The 17847-nt window shown below is 40.3% G+C and overlaps 3 protein-coding genes across 5 annotated transcripts in view; 2 read left to right on the top strand and 1 right to left on the bottom strand.

Moving 5' to 3' along the window:
• The first annotated feature begins 1709 nt into the window (after nucleotides 1–1709).
• On the top strand, nucleotides 1710–6051 carry ppa1a (inorganic pyrophosphatase 1a). The gene is made up of 11 exons (XM_070990521.1): nucleotides 1710–2078; nucleotides 2244–2308; nucleotides 3023–3076; nucleotides 3414–3533; nucleotides 3619–3705; nucleotides 3789–3915; nucleotides 4015–4142; nucleotides 4969–5054; nucleotides 5373–5442; nucleotides 5662–5701; nucleotides 5790–6051. Exons 1-11 carry the CDS (start codon nucleotides 2018–2020, stop codon nucleotides 5816–5818), a joined length of 867 nt encoding a protein of 288 aa, XP_070846622.1. The 5' UTR covers nucleotides 1710–2017; the 3' UTR covers nucleotides 5819–6051.
• An 887-nt stretch (nucleotides 6052–6938) lies between these two features.
• Nucleotides 6939–17847, top strand: part of sar1aa (secretion associated, Ras related GTPase 1Aa) — a 239404-nt gene continuing 228495 nt past the window's right edge. The window contains exons 1-7 of one of the 2 annotated variants that reach the window (XR_011603489.1): nucleotides 6939–7042; nucleotides 8092–8164; nucleotides 8639–8758; nucleotides 8992–9057; nucleotides 10187–10290; nucleotides 10387–10518; nucleotides 10641–10823. Coding sequence is in view for 1 of the 2 variants with exons in the window: in XM_070991347.1 (XP_070847448.1) it covers nucleotides 8107–8164; nucleotides 8639–8758; nucleotides 8992–9057; nucleotides 10187–10290; nucleotides 10387–10518; nucleotides 10641–10757 (597 nt within the window). In the remaining variant the exon portion in view is untranslated. Of the gene's footprint in view, nucleotides 7043–8091; nucleotides 8165–8638; nucleotides 8759–8991; nucleotides 9058–10186; nucleotides 10291–10386; nucleotides 10519–10640; nucleotides 12546–17847 lie in introns of those variants that run through there. The other variant, XM_070991347.1, reaches the window with a different exon arrangement.
• Nucleotides 15380–17847, bottom strand: part of LOC139349979 (testican-2-like) — a 43119-nt gene continuing 40651 nt past the window's right edge. For both annotated transcript variants that reach the window (XM_070991067.1, XM_070991068.1), the window contains exon 10: nucleotides 15380–17371. In XM_070991067.1, coding sequence (XP_070847168.1) covers nucleotides 17226–17371 — 146 coding nt within the window. In that variant the 3' untranslated portion in view covers nucleotides 15380–17225. The remainder of the gene's footprint in view (nucleotides 17372–17847) is intronic.

Below are 17847 nucleotides of genomic sequence, written 5' to 3'. Positions count from 1 at the left end.
TTCTAGATGTCTTGTTTTGTCTGTCCAATAGTCCAAAACCCATAAACTGTTCACAGTGATGTAAGATAAAAATGACTATTGGCTAATGAAGAATCGCTGGTTAATTTTATGTTGATTAATTATTTCAGCCCAAAAGGCAAACATGGGCGGGGATACAGATCCTTGTTAGGTCAAACAGGAAGAGAAGCTTCTACAAAAGCATTACACTGTGTGTAGACACTGGCCCAGAACGATGGCTTAAAAGACTATTATAACAGTAAGAACATGTTTTTCTGTAGTTCACCCTCAGGCTCTTGCACAGCTGGGCTTATGCTCATATCGGAGAACAAAACCCACTTGAGAGACAAGCAAAATGGTCTGTAACTATATGGTCACCAGTGGCAAGCTGGAGGCACCTCAGGGACTCAGAAAGCTATAAACACTGATCAAGCTCTCAAACCGTCTGTCTGTAATGGAGGCTGCAGAGCTGGTCCACAGTAGGACGATTCAGGCTATTTTGCTCAGGCTTTTCAAGAATTCTTTAAATAGCAGCACTCCTGAGTCTGGATCACCCACTGTAAGCTGATGTGCAGGCTCAGTTTTTAGCCTTGGTGGCATATTAACACAGCAGAGCAGGAAGAGGGAGGTAGTATTAAGATATGTGAGGCATTCAGTAATGACCTCTTTTTAAAAAAAAAAAAAAAAAAAAAAAGTCCCTTTTCTGTGTAACATTTTTTAAAATGCCTATTTATGCAAAGGTGCCAGACCCTTAAAACCTACAAGTCAGCCAAAGAAGCATGTCTTCTGGCCAAGAGAAATATTTAGCGAGGCGGCTGGCTTACAGCGTCACGTGACTCCTGCTGCCCAGGCTGTGACCTTGTGCTGTGCATCACGCTGCCCCCTGACTCGCTGCTTTTTAATTATATATAAAGCAGAGGAAAACTTTCACTGCTAGTTGCAGATATTTGGCTCTCTGTTGGCATTAAGTGTTTTAATTATGTTGACAGTGGGAGGCATTTTTGTGTTTTAGTTACACAAGTTCATTCAACAGCTCCTTGTTAATCATTCATATATGATATGATAAACACTACATTTACATCTATAATCACTGAAGGTGGCTTTTGAGCACCTAATAGTTCAAACTTTATTGCACCATGTTTTTAGACTGTTAATTATTAATTGAGCTGATAATGTAAATACACAACATGTACGACGGTACTGTGCTTTGGTAAATGTAAAACATGTTTAAATTAGCAATTAGCAGTTCCCACACCTGAATGTTCTTAGCTATTAGCTACACTATATCATGAATTAAATGTATTCCAATAAATGTAATTATATGCTTTGACAGAAAAAAAAAACATTTGTACAAATGCTCATAATAAAAGCTAGCAGGCAAATACTTATGGAAGGCACCCAGGTTACATGGCAAGTGAGGATTTTAGAGAAAAAACAAAATAAATCACATAATGAATAATAAAATAAAACACATAATGTTTCTAAAAATAGGCCCATAAGTATGTTATCAAATAGTTACAGAGAAACTCAAGAGGCAAGAAGTCACAACAGGGCACAACACGTAATCCTGTCTTGCTAATTGGTTTACTGCTAACACCAGTCAGCTCCATCTGTTTTTGTCTGAAAAGAGCTCTTCAGGAGCCGCAGCTTACAAGAAGGACGTGGAAAACACTTCACATGCAAAGAAGGTATTAACTTCACATAGCAGCCGCAGAGAAGTGGTAACATGGAAGAATTAGCTGTTGATTCTGAGGAAAGAGGGCTTCTCTCGGGGGTCTGTAAACACCTGTTGGCTGCAGATTCATGCAGGATCGTGCAGAGGCCAGCATGGCTCTGTCGTCTGACCTTTACAGTCTTCAGGCAGCAGCCCTGTCATCACATGCAGGAAGCTGTCAGGTCTCTTAAGCAGTGCGCATGCCTGCTTCGTGTGTCTCAATGACTGCCTATCAGTCAGGAGCGTCTTCGTCCTCCTGAATCAGTGCTCAGACCACAGACGGAGAGCCTGACACCAGCAGCAGACATGAGCTTCACCACTGTGGAGAAGGGCAGGCCGAACACCGAGGAGTACAGGGTGTTTTTCAGTAAGCACGCTCTTTGAATCAAATGCTTTGTGTGTTAGTGGTGAATTTTCCCTCCTTGGACGTTTGTAAGAGTTGCCTGATTAACTTTCAGCTGTATTGAGAAGCACTCACGGAGCGTCACGAAGGGATCTCCTCACAGTGTTTTTGCATTACTCCTTTCCACAGAGAACCCTGCAGGGAAATACATCTCTCCATTCCACGACATCCCCATCTACGCAGATGAAGCAGAGGTAATGCTGAAGGCTGTGCTGTGTTCAAGTTCATTAAAATACCTTTTCTTGCAAGTCTAATTGTTGTTTCAGGAGTATAATTCATAATGTATAGCATATATGTACGTATATGTACTCCAGGTGACCAAAATGAGTCACATTAAGCAACACTGTAGAATTGAAGTGCTGCTTTTTGGCATTTAACTTTTTTTATTCCATAGCCGTTATTGCTGTTTTGGCTTTGTCAGAGCAACGACACAATAGTGCCAATAGCCAATTTGTCTGCAGTGGTGGACAGATGTTTGTCCCTGTACCACCTGGGGGGCATAGCTGCTGTGCTTCCAACTGATTTTAGTAACTTTACCCTTAGCTTAGACAGAAATTGGCACTGTAAAACTGTTAAATTGGGCGTTTATGGTGAAAAAAAAGCTTCACATCAAGGTTCATGAGTCCATCGTGGGCCTGTTAAATGTGATATGTGAAAAATAGTTTTTGTTCAGAAATGTACTGCTCCCGTTCCTCTATTTTACAGAGTTATATTGGCATTAAGTCATTTGGCACACTCATTACGTTCCATTACACTTTCCCATTGGGGATGTTTGTGGTTTTTATAGATGTCGTGCCGCAAAGCTTTTGGCCTGTCTTTCAGTCCATAATGACTGTCATGTGTCTTAGTTACACATGTTTTGTAGATATGTATTTAAAACAAAACTGTGTTTCTGATCATTTTTGCAGAATATTTTTCACGCCGTTGTGGAGGTTCCAAGATGGACAAATGCAAAAATGGAGGTATTTCATCTGTTATGTTAATAAATGTTCCCTCCTAATGATAAAAATAGTTCATACATTGAACATCTTCTAAAATAGATGTACATCAAAAATCAGATAATCTGGAGAGATCCACATTTCTACTTTTGTCTCGTGCATATGAGCATGGAGCTATAGTTCATCTCAGGATTTGATACGCAAAGATGACACTGGATCAAATAATGATAATAAAATGAGATGACCAGCCTATAACCATTTAGCTAATATATTTTTATTCCAGTTAACCACATTGTGGATTAGTGTCTCCTTCTGTTTTCACTAAATTGATGCAACTTGGTTTTGGCCACCTGTTTATCAGATTGCTACCAAAGAGCCTCTCAACCCAGTGAAACAAGACGTGAAGAAGGGAAATCTTCGTTATGTCGCCAATGTGTTTCCTCACAAAGGCTACATCTGGAATTACGGAGCTATTCCACAGGCGAGTCCCACTCAGCCGATATTCAAACAACAGGAGACCACACCAGGTTTCTGCCCTGCCAAACATGTGCTTTCTCTTCTCACAGACATGGGAAGACCCCAACCACAAGGACGAGGACACAGGATGCATAGGAGACAATGATCCTATTGATATATGTGACATAGGAAATAAGGTGCTGGAACAACTCTGATGAGGAGCTTTGAAGAAACAGATTTAAATTCAACTGTGTTTCAAAAATGTGCCTTTGATTCTCAGGTGTGCTCTCGAGGAGAAATAATCAAAGTGAAGGTGTTGGGAACGCTGGCTTTGATCGATGAAGGGGAGACAGACTGGAAGGTCATTGTGATCAATACTGAAGACCCCGAAGCCGCCGATTTCAACAGTATGAATAAGCTGTGATAGACGCTGCTGCAAAGAATGGCATCAGTCGCTCAAGTTATTCTGAATTTCAGAGCTCTCCTTTGTTGTTGATGTGTTGCAGATATTGATGATGTAAGACGACTTAAGCCGGGATACCTGGAGGCAACTGTTGATTGGTTCAAAAGATACAAAGTCCCAGATGGGAAACCTGAAAACCAGTTTGCTTTCAACGGAGAGTTCAAGGACAGGGTACACCTTTGAAACCTGCGTTCACAGTATTTGTGGTGTACTTAGAAACTGTTTGGACATGTTTTTAAACTTGAAACTTCTGATCAGTTCTATGAAATTGATAAGAAACTGATAAAAACATTCGTTTATATTAATGTAGCAAAACATTTTCTGAGGGGAAAAGTAGATCTCTGTCAAGCAAATCTGTATTTTTCTGGGTTTATCCCCCTTGTTCACCTGCCATCCCCCCTCTCCATCCCCTAACAGCAGAGAGAGCGCAGGAGCAGAGGGCTCGTTTAAGTTGAACATGTGCATCCAGTCTGACTCATTGATCGTTTATCTGATTGAGGTTTGTGGAAGTTCTGTCTATGGCGCCGACCATGACTCTGAAGTAACAGTACCTCTGCGGGGTATCGATAAATCCATGGTGCTCTCCCTGGTGCTAAAGCAGAGGATGGATTTGTAATTCCCCCTTTTGCTCTCAGCTCTGCCCTTCCATCACTTTCATCTTGGATCTGTAATATTCTCTAAACTATATCCTGTACATAGTCAATTCTATACTATATTGTAGCTTATATAATAACATGTAGTTACGGAAAAGCGAGAGGATCATAGAGACACACAGCTGCCTGTAGTATTCTTATAATATTCCCATGCCTCTGTAACAAAACATGCCAAGGGAGACATGACTGCTGATATAGTTTTTACTATACGTAGGGTACGGGTGGTAATTTGGGTTATGGTTTGGGCCGCTCTCCCTGTTGAACATAAACAAATCACTGGCTGGGCATATTGATGCTTTCCTTGAGCAAGTAGATGAGGAAAATCTGTCTTTGGTTATTTGCAGGACTTTGCCATTAAGACAGTCAAGAGCACCCATGAGTTTTGGAAGGCACTGATTTCTAAGAACACCGATGCCGGCGAGTTAAACTGGTGAGTTAAAGCTTATGCTCCATGATGCAAACAGTGGGTGAGTTGACAGTATATGTAACAAATGCTGTGAATACTTCCTGCCATAACATCTTTGAGATAATTATGCAGCATTGAGTGAAAATCGACAGAGGGCTAACAGAATGAAGTGTGAATCAGCAAAGTTAATGGGCTGTTAAATACCTTCTTACTGCAGTGGGCACAGTGACATTGTGAATATAAGCCTTTCTAGGTCCCTTAATAGTTTTCTGGTTAGGAGCTGCTGGAGTATAATTTTAAAGCTGAAGCTGTTTCCTTTGTTTCTTCTCTTTCTTGAATCAGCATGAACACCACTGTCTCAGATAGTCCGTTCGTCTGCTCTGCTGCGGATGCAGAGGCTGTGTTTAAGTCTGTAAGTGTATTTTATTTTGAAATTCATGTCAGCAGCTTTAAAGACCATCCCTTACCTTAAGGAGACTACAGAAGATAACAGCTTTGACCAAACACAAAACAGACATACAATGTGTGCAACTCCATTTCTCAGAATATTTAGTACAAAATACTAAGTTTCCTCATGATCTCTGAAGGACATTTCTTAAACACCATTTGATGATTTCATAAACCTTTACAGGCATGCGATTTTGGACCTGAAGATCCCATTCCAAGCGCAGGTGCGTGCTTGTACATTTATTTGTTTTAATGCAGCTGCCCTATGTTGTTATTCTATGGAAATCGTATATGCATGATTTCTTTTTTCAGTGGACAAATGGTTCTACTTTGAGAAGTAAGAAGAAAATCCTGGACAGAAACCATCATCCCTCCCTTCGCTTCTTTCTTCCTTCGCCTGACTTCTGCACATCAGACAATTGCATGAACTGGATGGGTTGGATTTCTACTTTAGGCCACATACACTTCCACCGTTATTCACTTCTTTGTGGATGTCTGATGCTATTGTTGTCAAAACTGCCTGTCTATAATTTCAGGCATGGCAGAACATTACAATAAACCACACTAAATCTGAGGGGATTGTGTATTGTATTGATTTTATTGCTACTACTATACGTTATCTATGTAGCTTTGCTACACAATAGGAATCTAAAGTGGATAATGGTGTTTTGATGGGAAAGGACAGACAGACAGGGGTCATATCCTGCCTGTTATGTTTAAATTAAATCACATGGTGTGCATATATGTATTTCTGTGCAGTCCTCCAACCAATAATTAATGTAGACATACAACAAATTGCATTACTGCCTGTGGGCAATTCCAAAAAAATGATGGATTTTGTGTTCCTAAAATACAACAGCAACTTGCCAGAACAAATGATAGGGTTTGTTTTAAGTCTTTGACTGTACAGTAATCCCCATGGGATGCTTCTGTAGGCTACAATTAAACAAAAAGCTTCATTAACTGAAGGGTTTTACAGAGTGGCTCAAAAATATGGTTACAACAGCTAAAATGTGTTCATGTACAGCTGGTAGGATAAAAATATTATCTGTTTTCCTGGTGGCGTCATGCCTGTGAATGCATGACAGTCTGTTTAATTATCTTAATTAAAATTAGCGCAACTTATATTAATAATTAATAATCTCTCTCTATATAAACTGACACTGAGCCTTCAAAACCTTTCCAGAATTCCTCTGTAGTACTGTGGTACAGGACAGGTAATGAATAAATGGTATCACATTTAAAAAGTTATAGTTATTTCTGACATTCGGGCAACATTACCAATGCCGTGCTTGAAACAGCTGCTGCGGTAGACTTCCTGCTTAGCTAGAGTGTTTTTTTTGGCGCTATCTCATATTTATTACACTGATAGTTAATTTTGATGAGGCAGCTTGTAGAGCACAGTCATCTCTCATGGACTGCCAGCTATCAAGATGAGGGCGCTACTGCGACACAAATGCCGAATTCTAAACGACGAAGAAGAAGAACCGGAACTCTAATCGACTGTTTCCAAGGAGACCACTGATACTACTACTTAACGTTGGGCTGCTGGACAGTGCCGAGGGGTAAGTAAGCTAATGGTAAAGTTAGTAAATAATCAAATGTAAATTCACACTAAAATATAATTTGCTGTTAACGAAGTTAAAAATGCATTTGCGTACAGTCGGCAGACCGTTAAGCTCTGGCCTGACGCACGAGATCAGATGCTAGAAAGTACCAGAAGTTTAACGTTAGCTAACATGCTAATGCTAACTAGCTAAAACCGTTATCTACCGTTATGTCGGCTCTCTAGCATACGAATCTCACTGAAGCAAGCTAATTACCTGAACACACATGGCTACACATGCTTCAGTTTTTTAAAAGCTGTGACATTACATTGTTGGTGATTGTAACTGTCAGCTTTTTTCAAAGGAGCGCAGTCAAATAATGTAGCCAGCTAATTGTTAAAACTAATGTAATAAATCATTAAATGGGACCTGTTGCGTCCTTTCAGCTGGATTCATTATCACAGCTGAAAACGCCTATTAATGAATATAAGTTTATGGACACAGTAGTTAAATTTGATCTAACGATCCATTAAGTTTTGTGAATATTAAATTTTGCTTAAAGGTAACGCTAGCCACCTGCTATATGGGTTGGTGGAGCCGTAGTTTTACGTCAGAGATATTATAAAACACCTGGATGATGCAGTGTAATGCTGTAATATACCCTTATCGCTTCACGGCGGACATTTGGACTTGTCATAGCAAGAAAAACACAGGTGAAATAAATTTAGCTAAAGGTGACTGAGTTCTGTCAAGTGTCTTTATAAGCCATGACAGCTATTAAGCATGTGCGGGACTCGAACCCTGGAACCAGCTCATCTACTTAGATAGCAGTTGTTTTCAGTGTTAACAGCACTTTTCTTGCTGTGACAAGCCAAAATATCTGTTGTAAAAAGGTCTGTTGTTCTGCGAATAAACCCAATAAACTACTTGTTTAAAAATGTGATTCTTTGACACGTTTTTCTGCCTAATATTGATGAGCGTTTCTAATATTGTGTCCACCTTTCTTACATATAAGCAGAAGAAAAAACTTTAGAAGTAGTAATAGCCTGACCTCTTTCTTGTTTCAGTCAAAGACCATCAAGATGTCATTTTTATTCGACTGGATCTACAGGGGCTTTAGTAGTGTTTTACAGTTCTTAGGTAAGTACTGTTTTGCAATGATAAAAAAATGGTGGAAAAGTATTGAAATGTTCTGCTTGATAAAAGCAGCAATACCAAAAGTACCTTATCAAGAAGTAGTTCACTTTGAGAAAAGGGTATTTTTTGGTGTTAAATTAAACTGTGGCAGTACTGAAAATGCATGTGGTCCAGGTGTTATCTAACCATTCAATAGTCTGTGTGTGTGTGTGTGTGTGTGTGTGAGAGAGAGAGAGAGAGAGAGAGAGAGAGAGAGAGAGAGAGAGAGAGAGACAGGCTGCAAAGTAATCTATAACCATGAAACATTGTTTCTGAAATGGTGCCAGGCTAGTAAAAGTATGAAGCTCACTGTTCTTCAGCACTTGAGTCAATGTTATTGCATTAGTTATGTTCCACCTCAGGGATTAAGTGGGACGTGGTTTTCACCCATAGAGTTTGTGGATCGTTTCTGATATATTGATGAAATATTTCTTCCAGGTTTGTACAAAAAGTCTGGGAAGCTGGTTTTCCTGGGTCTAGACAACGCCGGTAAAACAACACTCCTACACATGTTGAAAGATGACCGACTTGGCCAACACGTGCCAACGCTGCACCCAAGTAAGGAGACTTCAGTGATTCAGACTGCAGTGCGTCATGCTGACATGTTAGAATGTATGTTGGTCAGCTTGCTATCAAAAGCTGCAGTCTCCATGTGTTTTGGTGCATAGCTGTTTCATGTGAGTTTATTATGCAGTGAATCGCTTTAGAAGATATACTGTTGTGAAAGTGTTGTATGATGACTTACTCTGTAATTTCCAGCCTTGTTGAATTTTATCTTCTCTTTCTCAAAGCTTCCGAAGAGCTGACAATCGGTGGGATGACATTTACTACATTTGATCTGGGAGGACACGTACAAGGTGAGATCTTTCTCCATTTGTGCCAATAATTACACGCACACAGAAATGATGTTGCTGTAACTGCTTTTTGCTGCCATAATAGATTTTGGTGAAATACCGCCTTGTAAAGCAGGATGCATAGTTTTCAGCCAAAGTGTTCTGAAAATAATCTGAGATCCAGTGCAGGATTAACCTGTAGATTGTCATAGCGCCACCACAAAATTACACAGATTTGCCATCCATTAGCAGGCTGTCTCATTCATCCATAGTAGAAGTAGTCATGTTCAAAATCTTTTGTAAATTTTGTGATAAAAGGAAAAAGATCGCAGGGGGAAGAAGGTTTCTCTCGGAAATAGGTTTGCTCTAAAATTATCGTCAATTTTCAGTTAGGTTTTAGAAAATTTCTGAGTCTTCTCGTCAGCTTGCTCCACATTGCGCTGTCTGTTGGTAACCTCTGTCATCAGAAACATACTGTATGGGAACAGAGGCAAGGTGACCAATCACAGTTCTCGTGGCTGCCACATGGTGTCTCTGTAGCTCCTGCAGTGCTGCTGTGGAATTCAAATCAGCTCTCACGAAAATACTGAGGCTAAAATATTGAACCCGTTTTGAACTGAAATTTAAAGGCAGGAAGTTCTTGTATGCAGAGATTGTGCCTGTGCTGCAGAAAATGCACAAGATGAAAGAGGAGATATTCCCGCTCCAGATTATAATATGGATGTGTATGTTAATTTTGCAACAATTGTCTCAGTGTTCTAAATCTCATGGTAAAATGGACCTTTTGTCAAGACCGTGTAGGCACGTACACATGCTTGATTGACAGCTTGCCTGTTCGCTTTGTTACATCCGGACCATTGACACCATGATCTTTATTAGTTCGTAGTCTCATTCCCAGTTTAAGTCCACCCAACTTTAACCTGCCTACAGATCTAATTAGCCAAAGTAATTGAAAAAATTTCCTGAAGATAAATGAATGAATATTTAGACCTTAGGACCTGTAAGCCACGATACCACTACATAAAGACTGTGTCGTTTCATGATTGTACACAAAGACAATAAAGGATGCGAACTGCTGCATTGCAAGCTGAAAAGGGCATTCACTCTCCTATTGAACCGATACAAGGACATGCTTTTTTCCCTTTTCTGATAGCCCGACGAGTGTGGAAGAACTACCTGCCGGCTGTGAATGGAGTCGTCTTTCTTGTAGACTGCGCAGATCACGACAGGCTTACAGAGTCCAAGACTGAGCTTGATGTAAGATTAAACATCAGTGTTACAAGCTGTTTCCAGCAGGCAGTACTGACTGCTGTCTGCTCACAGCAGATTGATGTGCCGCTCTTGTTTGTCTAGGCTCTCCTGGGAGACGAGACCATATGCAATGTTCCAGTGCTGGTGTTGGGTAATAAGATTGACCGTCCCGAGGCCATCAGCGAAGGAGGACTGAGAGGAGCCTTTGCGCTTGATGGTCAAGTTACCGGAAAGGTAGGCGTGTCATAGACCTTGTCTTTTAATTCACAGAACTAATAAGATCCCTGTGTCTGTGTGGGCACACGTCCTGGTGCCCGATGACCACCATCCTCATTTATCTGTTCTGTTATCAACAGGGAAATGTCTCTTTGAAGGAGCTGAATGTGCGGCCGCTGGAGATTTTCATGTGCAGCGTGCTGAAGAAACAAGGCTATGGGGAAGGTTTCAGATGGTTATCGCAGTACATCGACTGACACACAGGACTGAAGTTTAACCAGAAGGGATTTCCTTGACACATTTTCATGAAGCATGACAAAGACCTTGTCTCTTTGCCAGCGTCAGTCCGCCCAAATTTCAAAGATATCATTAAGAGCATACTAAAAGCATATTCTTTTTAATACTAATAGCATTTTTTCAGGTTTTAAAGGTTTCTATGCAAACTTTTAAAAGTGGTTCATGGTGAACTGTCCTACGTGTGTTATTAATGTGAGAGTTAACTGAGTTGTAACATGAGCAATCATACATTATGCAAAAATGTGGATATGTACACATCTGTGTTGCTTTATTTATTATTGAATAGATCAACTACTTGAGTGGGAATTTATTAGAAGGTGAGTGGTGAAAATTAAGGACTCTGGTGGTTGTGCTGCATCGTTTACTGCTTGTCTGACATTAGATATAGATTTTAAAATAACAAATAACTAAATACAGAAGATTAATTTTAGTTCATTTAATCTAATGCTATGCAGCCACTGCCTTCAAAGCACATAGCCAAAGATGTATGCTAATGACTTTGGGATTAGCAGGGAGAGAGATTTGGACTTCAACAAAAGATATCTTCCATGCTGAGCACTGAGCTAAAATAACGTCAAATCCCCTTAAGAAACCATAAAAGAAGAAAAGACAGCGTATCCCACAAATAAATGCAAAGATGATGGAGTAAACAGCACCAAATTGAACTGCTCACTGATGAGTGTGCTGTGAATAATGTGCTTCTCACTTTCAGTGTCTTGATGGAATTGGCTTGTTTATTTTTGTGTCTCGTCTTCTTTGCATGGACTCAAAGTGATGTTACATGTTTCGTTGAAGGCACCTAATTTGAAATGTGTCAGCTGGACCAAAATTAGTTTTTGGAATTTATCTTTTACGCTGATGTTCTTCAGCACAGAGCTCAAAGATAAAACGTCCATGCAGGACTTTTCTGATTTTCAATTGCTGTCCTTGCTTTATCACATCATGAAGGCTGTAATAGTGCGTTGCCCTTAAATTGTCAGGAACAAAAAAGTAGAATGACCGACTGTACAAGCAGAGACAGTCTTAAACCTCCCTCTGTATATGTAGTTCTAAGCCTGTTTATTGAAATCAGTCGTTAATGAAGTTAATGGATAATTTATTGTTTGTTATTTATTCCTTTAGTCTAGATCCTGAGCAGCACATGAGTGTCTACTCAGCATGTAAGCTGTGCAACAGGGTTGAAGTGCTGCAGGTACTTTTTGACTGTCCGAAAAGATATGAGAGTGCACTTGCAAGCGTTAATGTGCTAACTTGTAAATTAATATTCTATTCTGAAACTGTTCTTTGACTTTTACTGTTTGCTGCATCCCATGTTTACAGGGCAACATTTTACTTATTAATATATGCAGGGATATTTGTGACTGAGACAAAAAGATACATACGAAGCAGATTTTATACAAGGAATCTTGAGTGTTTATTGAAATAAAGCATGCATGTAAACCAGCTGCTTTTCCTTTGAACTGTATTCTGTACCAGTTGCTGAATCCTGTAAATCATGTATAATACAGTTGTAAATGTTTGTACAGTAACTGCCCTTTAGTGGACAGTATAAGTCCTGGAGTTATTTATAACTACAACTTGAAATAATCATCTGTGCAAGCACTTTGACCTTGAATGACAACATCCGAATATAAAGATCGATCTGCGTGATTCATGGTTGAAATGTAATTAAAATAAGTTCTTTTTTGACTCAGCCGGCCATGCATCATTTTTATTTTCAACTCCAATTAAAGTCTTTTTCACACGCTTGTATTCTTGTTCTGCATATTAATTAAAAGTAACCAGGGGAAACTAATGAAGTGGCACCACTACATTATTCACATCACATTCCAGCATTTGCTCAACATCTGCTTCACACTTTAGGCCTGACAGAAAAAGATAAAGTAATGACACCAGAGAGGAGAGATATCTCAAGTGTAACCTGTTTTCTGAGGTGGCAAATGAACAATACTAAGGTCCTCTGCTGTCCTCTAGTGCCCTACCCTGTTGTGGCATCCCCCAGGGCTCTATCTTGGTCCATGTATAATTCTCTCTTTAACACTAACAGTAATTACATAGACTATAAAAAAAATCCCCCAAAATTAACCCCCATTGCATTTTTTTCATGTTTAATTCTTGTACAATGTTGAATAACAACACATTTAATGGGGACTCAAAGTGCCAGGCTCAGACAAATGAGGCAGGAGGTGGGAAAACAGCTGAAGTATTTTCCGTACACTGAGCTGAAGGGTAGATGGATCCAGTCCCTTGGCGAGAGTAGGTGGACAGGTCCAAATCCTCGGTTAGAGCAAACTGACTGATTCAAGCTCTTCTATGAGAGGAGACCGGAAGGGCACAGACAAACAGATGTGGGCTAGGCACCTGAGCACAACAGGGAAAACACAACGAATTAGGTAGACTGAAGGTAGACAAGACAAAGGACTGGTTGCTACTAAGCTGCAGGGCAGATGATACGACAAGTACTTGTTGTAATCCGGATGCTTATATACTGAGTGAACAGGTGGGTCTTGATTGATGATTGCATGCAGGTGTGTTCAGGAGGCTGGTCCCAACCTGCCAGCCACGCCCTGCAGCGTTACAGGCAGACTAGACAGACAGCAGAGAGGAGGAGGAGGAGGGGAGACTGCAGATCTCCACACCTACATCTATACTTTTGCAATCAACTGTTTCGTGTTTTTACACAATTTTGCTGATTTGTTTTCACTTTGAAGTTCGATTCTAAAAATCCTAATTATATCTACTGTGATTAAATGCTGGAAAATAACATGTAAAGTCCAAGGCAGCAAATACCTCCATAAGTACTGTATCTAATGTGTTGTCCTAGAAGCTTATCTATCAACTAATATGAAGCCAGACGACTGTAATTGCGAATAATTTTTGAGTAAGACCTGTTATTAGATGCTCAAGTGGTGCAATCATGTTTTGGCACTTTGTCATTTTCAGACGTGGAGAAAGTTGTTGACGCTTTTATCTCCAGGCTTAATTATTGTCATACGCCTTAGTGTAATATCAACCAACTGCAGCAAATTGCAGAGAGCAGCCTCCAGCATTTTTGCACGCTGCAAGACAAGTGACCACATTACTACAATCCCTGCTGCCACCCCTCACTGGCTGCCTGTCAGCGTTAGAAATGATTTTACAGCTGGAAATATCTCAACATCTGGCGGATGGATTGGCACAGGCATTGTATCCAGCTGAGTTTAGCAATCCCCTGACTTTTCCCTCTAAGGCCACCGTGAGGATGACACTTTTTATTTTTAGTGAAATCTAGACAACTGTTGGATGACATTCATATTCGCCTCAGGGTGAATTGTAATTGCTTTGGTGATGCTCTGACTTTTCATCTAGCACCATCATTAGCTCACATTTTCAATTTGTCTCATGTTGTAAACATTGTACTTGCTTAGCGTCAGCATGTTAGCAGAAAGACTTTAGCATGTAGCTCAAAGCATAGGTACAGCCTCATAGAGCCTCTAGCATGGCTGCAGACCCTTAGCCTTAGAAAGTGTTGACACAGCGGCTCAGCTGACGTACTGAAAACAGCATTGAGTTCGTGGTGTTTTCTAGTTTCCCTACATTGCACTTTTTGCTCCACTACTGCCAAAATATGGCTGCTTCTAATTGGTGAACATTTTAAATCTCAGAAGTCAACTTTTCACCTTGTTTCTGCTCAGTGACACAATGCATTTGAACCTTATCTGAAGCATTATTCAAGACATAATCCATGTCTTTTAGTGGTGATTGTAGCACTGCTAGTGTACTTATGGAAATCTCTTCAGCTCCATCCATTGCAGATTTTATCATCCATGCCCTCTGACAGCGTCGTCTTCACATTGTGGCCATTTAGTGGTGTGCCTTTCGGCTGTAATTTGTTTGTCTAGCATGAGGTGGCAGCTGAGCACCAAAATATCCCCAGCAAATATCCCCTTCTGCTTGTCAGCGACTCAGCCGAGAGGAGGCTGCAGCTATCAACCCTCGCTTGTTTTTATTCCACTGCAGGCTCCCTAATTGTAGATGATGATGAAACTGTATTTAGTTAATGCCTTGTTAAACATAATCAGATGTAATCGCGGTAGTTACAGGCCTGAGCTGCAATAAGCTTCAGTAAGTGCTTCACACACCAGGTGGGGGACCCAGAAGGTCATGAGAAAGCAGCTCTGCGTTCCAAAATATTCATATTTACACATTCAGCTTGTGTTTTATAAGCAGGATACTGCATGTAAGGTTGGCTGGGGTGTCAGTTCACTTATGCTTAAAATCTGTATTTTGCTCACAAGCTAAATTTGAAAATATGGATCTCCTGAGGTAAACAAAACTAAGCGCTGCACTCTGTGATACACAGCTTCACCTGACCACCTTCCTACAGTGAGGACAATCAACCTGCCTTTATCATACAAATTCATTTAATTTCCCCACAGGCCCCTAAGCAGTGTCCCTTTCTTCATCCATTGCAAAAATAGTCATCATTAAATATAGACGAAGATGCAGGTGTGACTTGGTGGCAAACTTAATCTAATGTATCCCTGGATGATTATTTTATCCTTTGAAATAGTTGGGAAAGATTAAAGTCAACATACACTTTGGCTCCAGTGCCTTTATTAGTAAAGTGCTCAGCCTAGAAGTACATTCTTATTTACTAACATGCAATACTAGAAACAACCAAATGTCTGGCCTACCAATAGCATGAATGAAGACATGGCAACAATATTCTCATAGAAAAAAATTACAATGTGAATTCAAGTATACACACAGAACTTCAAGTAATGCACACATTTTTTTTTTCATAAACACAAAATAGTTTTTCAAGTTGCAAACTCATAATAAAACATAGTTGTAGCACATTCTTTGACATGATTTCAGAGTTAGCAGAGAGAGCGACTATTGTTTCTACTGTGGGTGCAGTTTGGGTCATTAAAGTACATTCTACAGGTTTTCAATAAAAGTAATCCAACTGGAAATGTAGGTCCTGTACAACTGTGTGTATCCACTTAATTCGTAAAGCATCTAGGATTTAAAAACTGCTATGAGCTGTAGTGCACCTTGATCATAAAGGTAGCTTGAAACCTTAGTGACCTGAAATCCTCTAAGTTTGCTTCACAGATCATTTACATTGGATTTATATACAGAATCAGGTTGGGAATACATAACCATGGTGCACTGAACTGTTTCAAAGAAATAGTTACATTTTGTAAAATCCGCTTATTTGCAATCAATCTGAGACAGACAAGAAGATGAAGCTACAGCTGGGAGATGCGTGGATTAGCTTAGCTCAAAGCTGCAATAGCTCATTTCTTTGGCCACTTGGGGGCAGCAGAAACAAGTTGTGAGAACTGACCCATCATTGACCTATCATCACCTTTTAAGGTGATATGGCAAACATTTACTTATTCACACATCCAGCAGTTACGGAGCAACATTAGCATCCATTTTGAGTCATGTTTCTGTCCACTGGCTGAACAGACGTCCAATATTCACCCTCCTTTAGCTCTGTTTTTGGTCTCCACCAACTCCTACGGGAAATATCTTACTCTTTAGCTACTGGTACTTAGCGATTGCTTAGTGTGTTTTTCTGTTGTTTGGTGCTGAGCAGGTAATGTACAGTGGGTCAAAGCTAGCCTGACTGTGTCTAAAGGTAACAAAATTAGCCTACTACCACCTCTAAAGCTTTCAAGCATGCTATATCTTGTTTGTTCATTGTAAAAACGACAATTAGCATTTTCTGGACTACTTCTTTTTTGCCGAAGTGACTACCTAGATATTCCAGCACATGAAAATATGACATGGTGTTTTTACACTGTAGGTTTTGTGCAGACAATAGAGGTTGGCGCAGGCTGATTTATTTAACTTTAAACAGAGTGAAGCAGCTGTTTTCTTCTGTTTCTGTTTCTTTATACTAAATTAAGATCTCCAAGTTCTAGCTTCATATTTAATATGAGAGGGGGAACCTCATAAGACTCTGGGCAAGAAAGCAAACAAGTGTATTTCCCAAAATGTCAAACTATTCCTTAAAATTCAGATCTCTGGTCATTCCAGTGGGACGGCTGCTCTAATACTCAAGCAATTGTTCACACAATACAAAATTACTGGTAATCTCTATATGCATAGATGGCGGTCGGACGAGATAGGAATTCTGATGGACTTTAGCTACCTATGGCGCAGTAGTCAGTGGGTCCTGCTTTTCAGGACGGCAAAACAAAAAGCTCTGTTGCTCAAAAAACAGAGAGGAGAATGAAGCAGTTACACATCTAAGACAAAAACTGGTCATCGTCTCATCCCTGGACGAACACCACAATATCCAACCAGGATGACACACAATTCCATGCCTCCCCAGTCCGATCCCAAAATCTTTTGCGGTAAGGAAAGAGCCGTCCCTGTAGATTTTCAGGCCAGCAACTGTGACTCGGCTCTCCGCGTGGGGTCAGACAGTTCTACCAGATGTATCCGCCATCGTCTGCCTCGCCCTCCTCCTCTTCCTCCTCCTCTGCCTCCTCTCCGTTGTCCTCTGCCTCCTTCTCTTCCTCATCCTCCCATCCGACTCCACTCCCGAAATCCCCAGAATATCCCGCCACTTCATCTGGAAAAGGATAAACACATGAGCAGTGATTTTGTATTAATGTTGAAACATTTGGCTGATTGATAAGCTGACAGATGGCAACATTAGCTTATTTTAGCCTCTCAAATGTAAAGATGATCTGTTTTTCAGTGGTTACAATCACGTTTCAAAGAAGTTGGGACAGGACTGGGAAAGTCGTGGAATGCTCCAAAAACACCTGTTTGGATCATTCCACAGGTGAACAGGTTCATTAGTAACAGGTGATAGTATCATGATTGGGTATGAAAGGGGCATCCTGGAAAGGCTCAGTCGTTTACAAGCGAGGATGGAGCGAGCTTCACCACTTTGTGAACACATGATTGGATAAAGGATGTTACTACATGAGCTCAGGAACATTTCATAAAACTGTTGTCAGTAAACACAGCTCATTTGCAAATGATGAACTTAGTTGGAATCAGGCTTGTACTTTATTAGGGGGAGATTTTCCTGCTGTGTAC

The sequence above is a fragment of the Chaetodon trifascialis genome, chromosome 21 (assembly GCF_039877785.1).
Source record: "Chaetodon trifascialis isolate fChaTrf1 chromosome 21, fChaTrf1.hap1, whole genome shotgun sequence".
Lineage (NCBI taxonomy): Eukaryota > Metazoa > Chordata > Actinopteri > Chaetodontiformes > Chaetodontidae > Chaetodon > Chaetodon trifascialis.
Note: the sequence above shows the minus strand (reverse complement) of the source record. Positions and strands in the feature narration are given on the sequence as shown.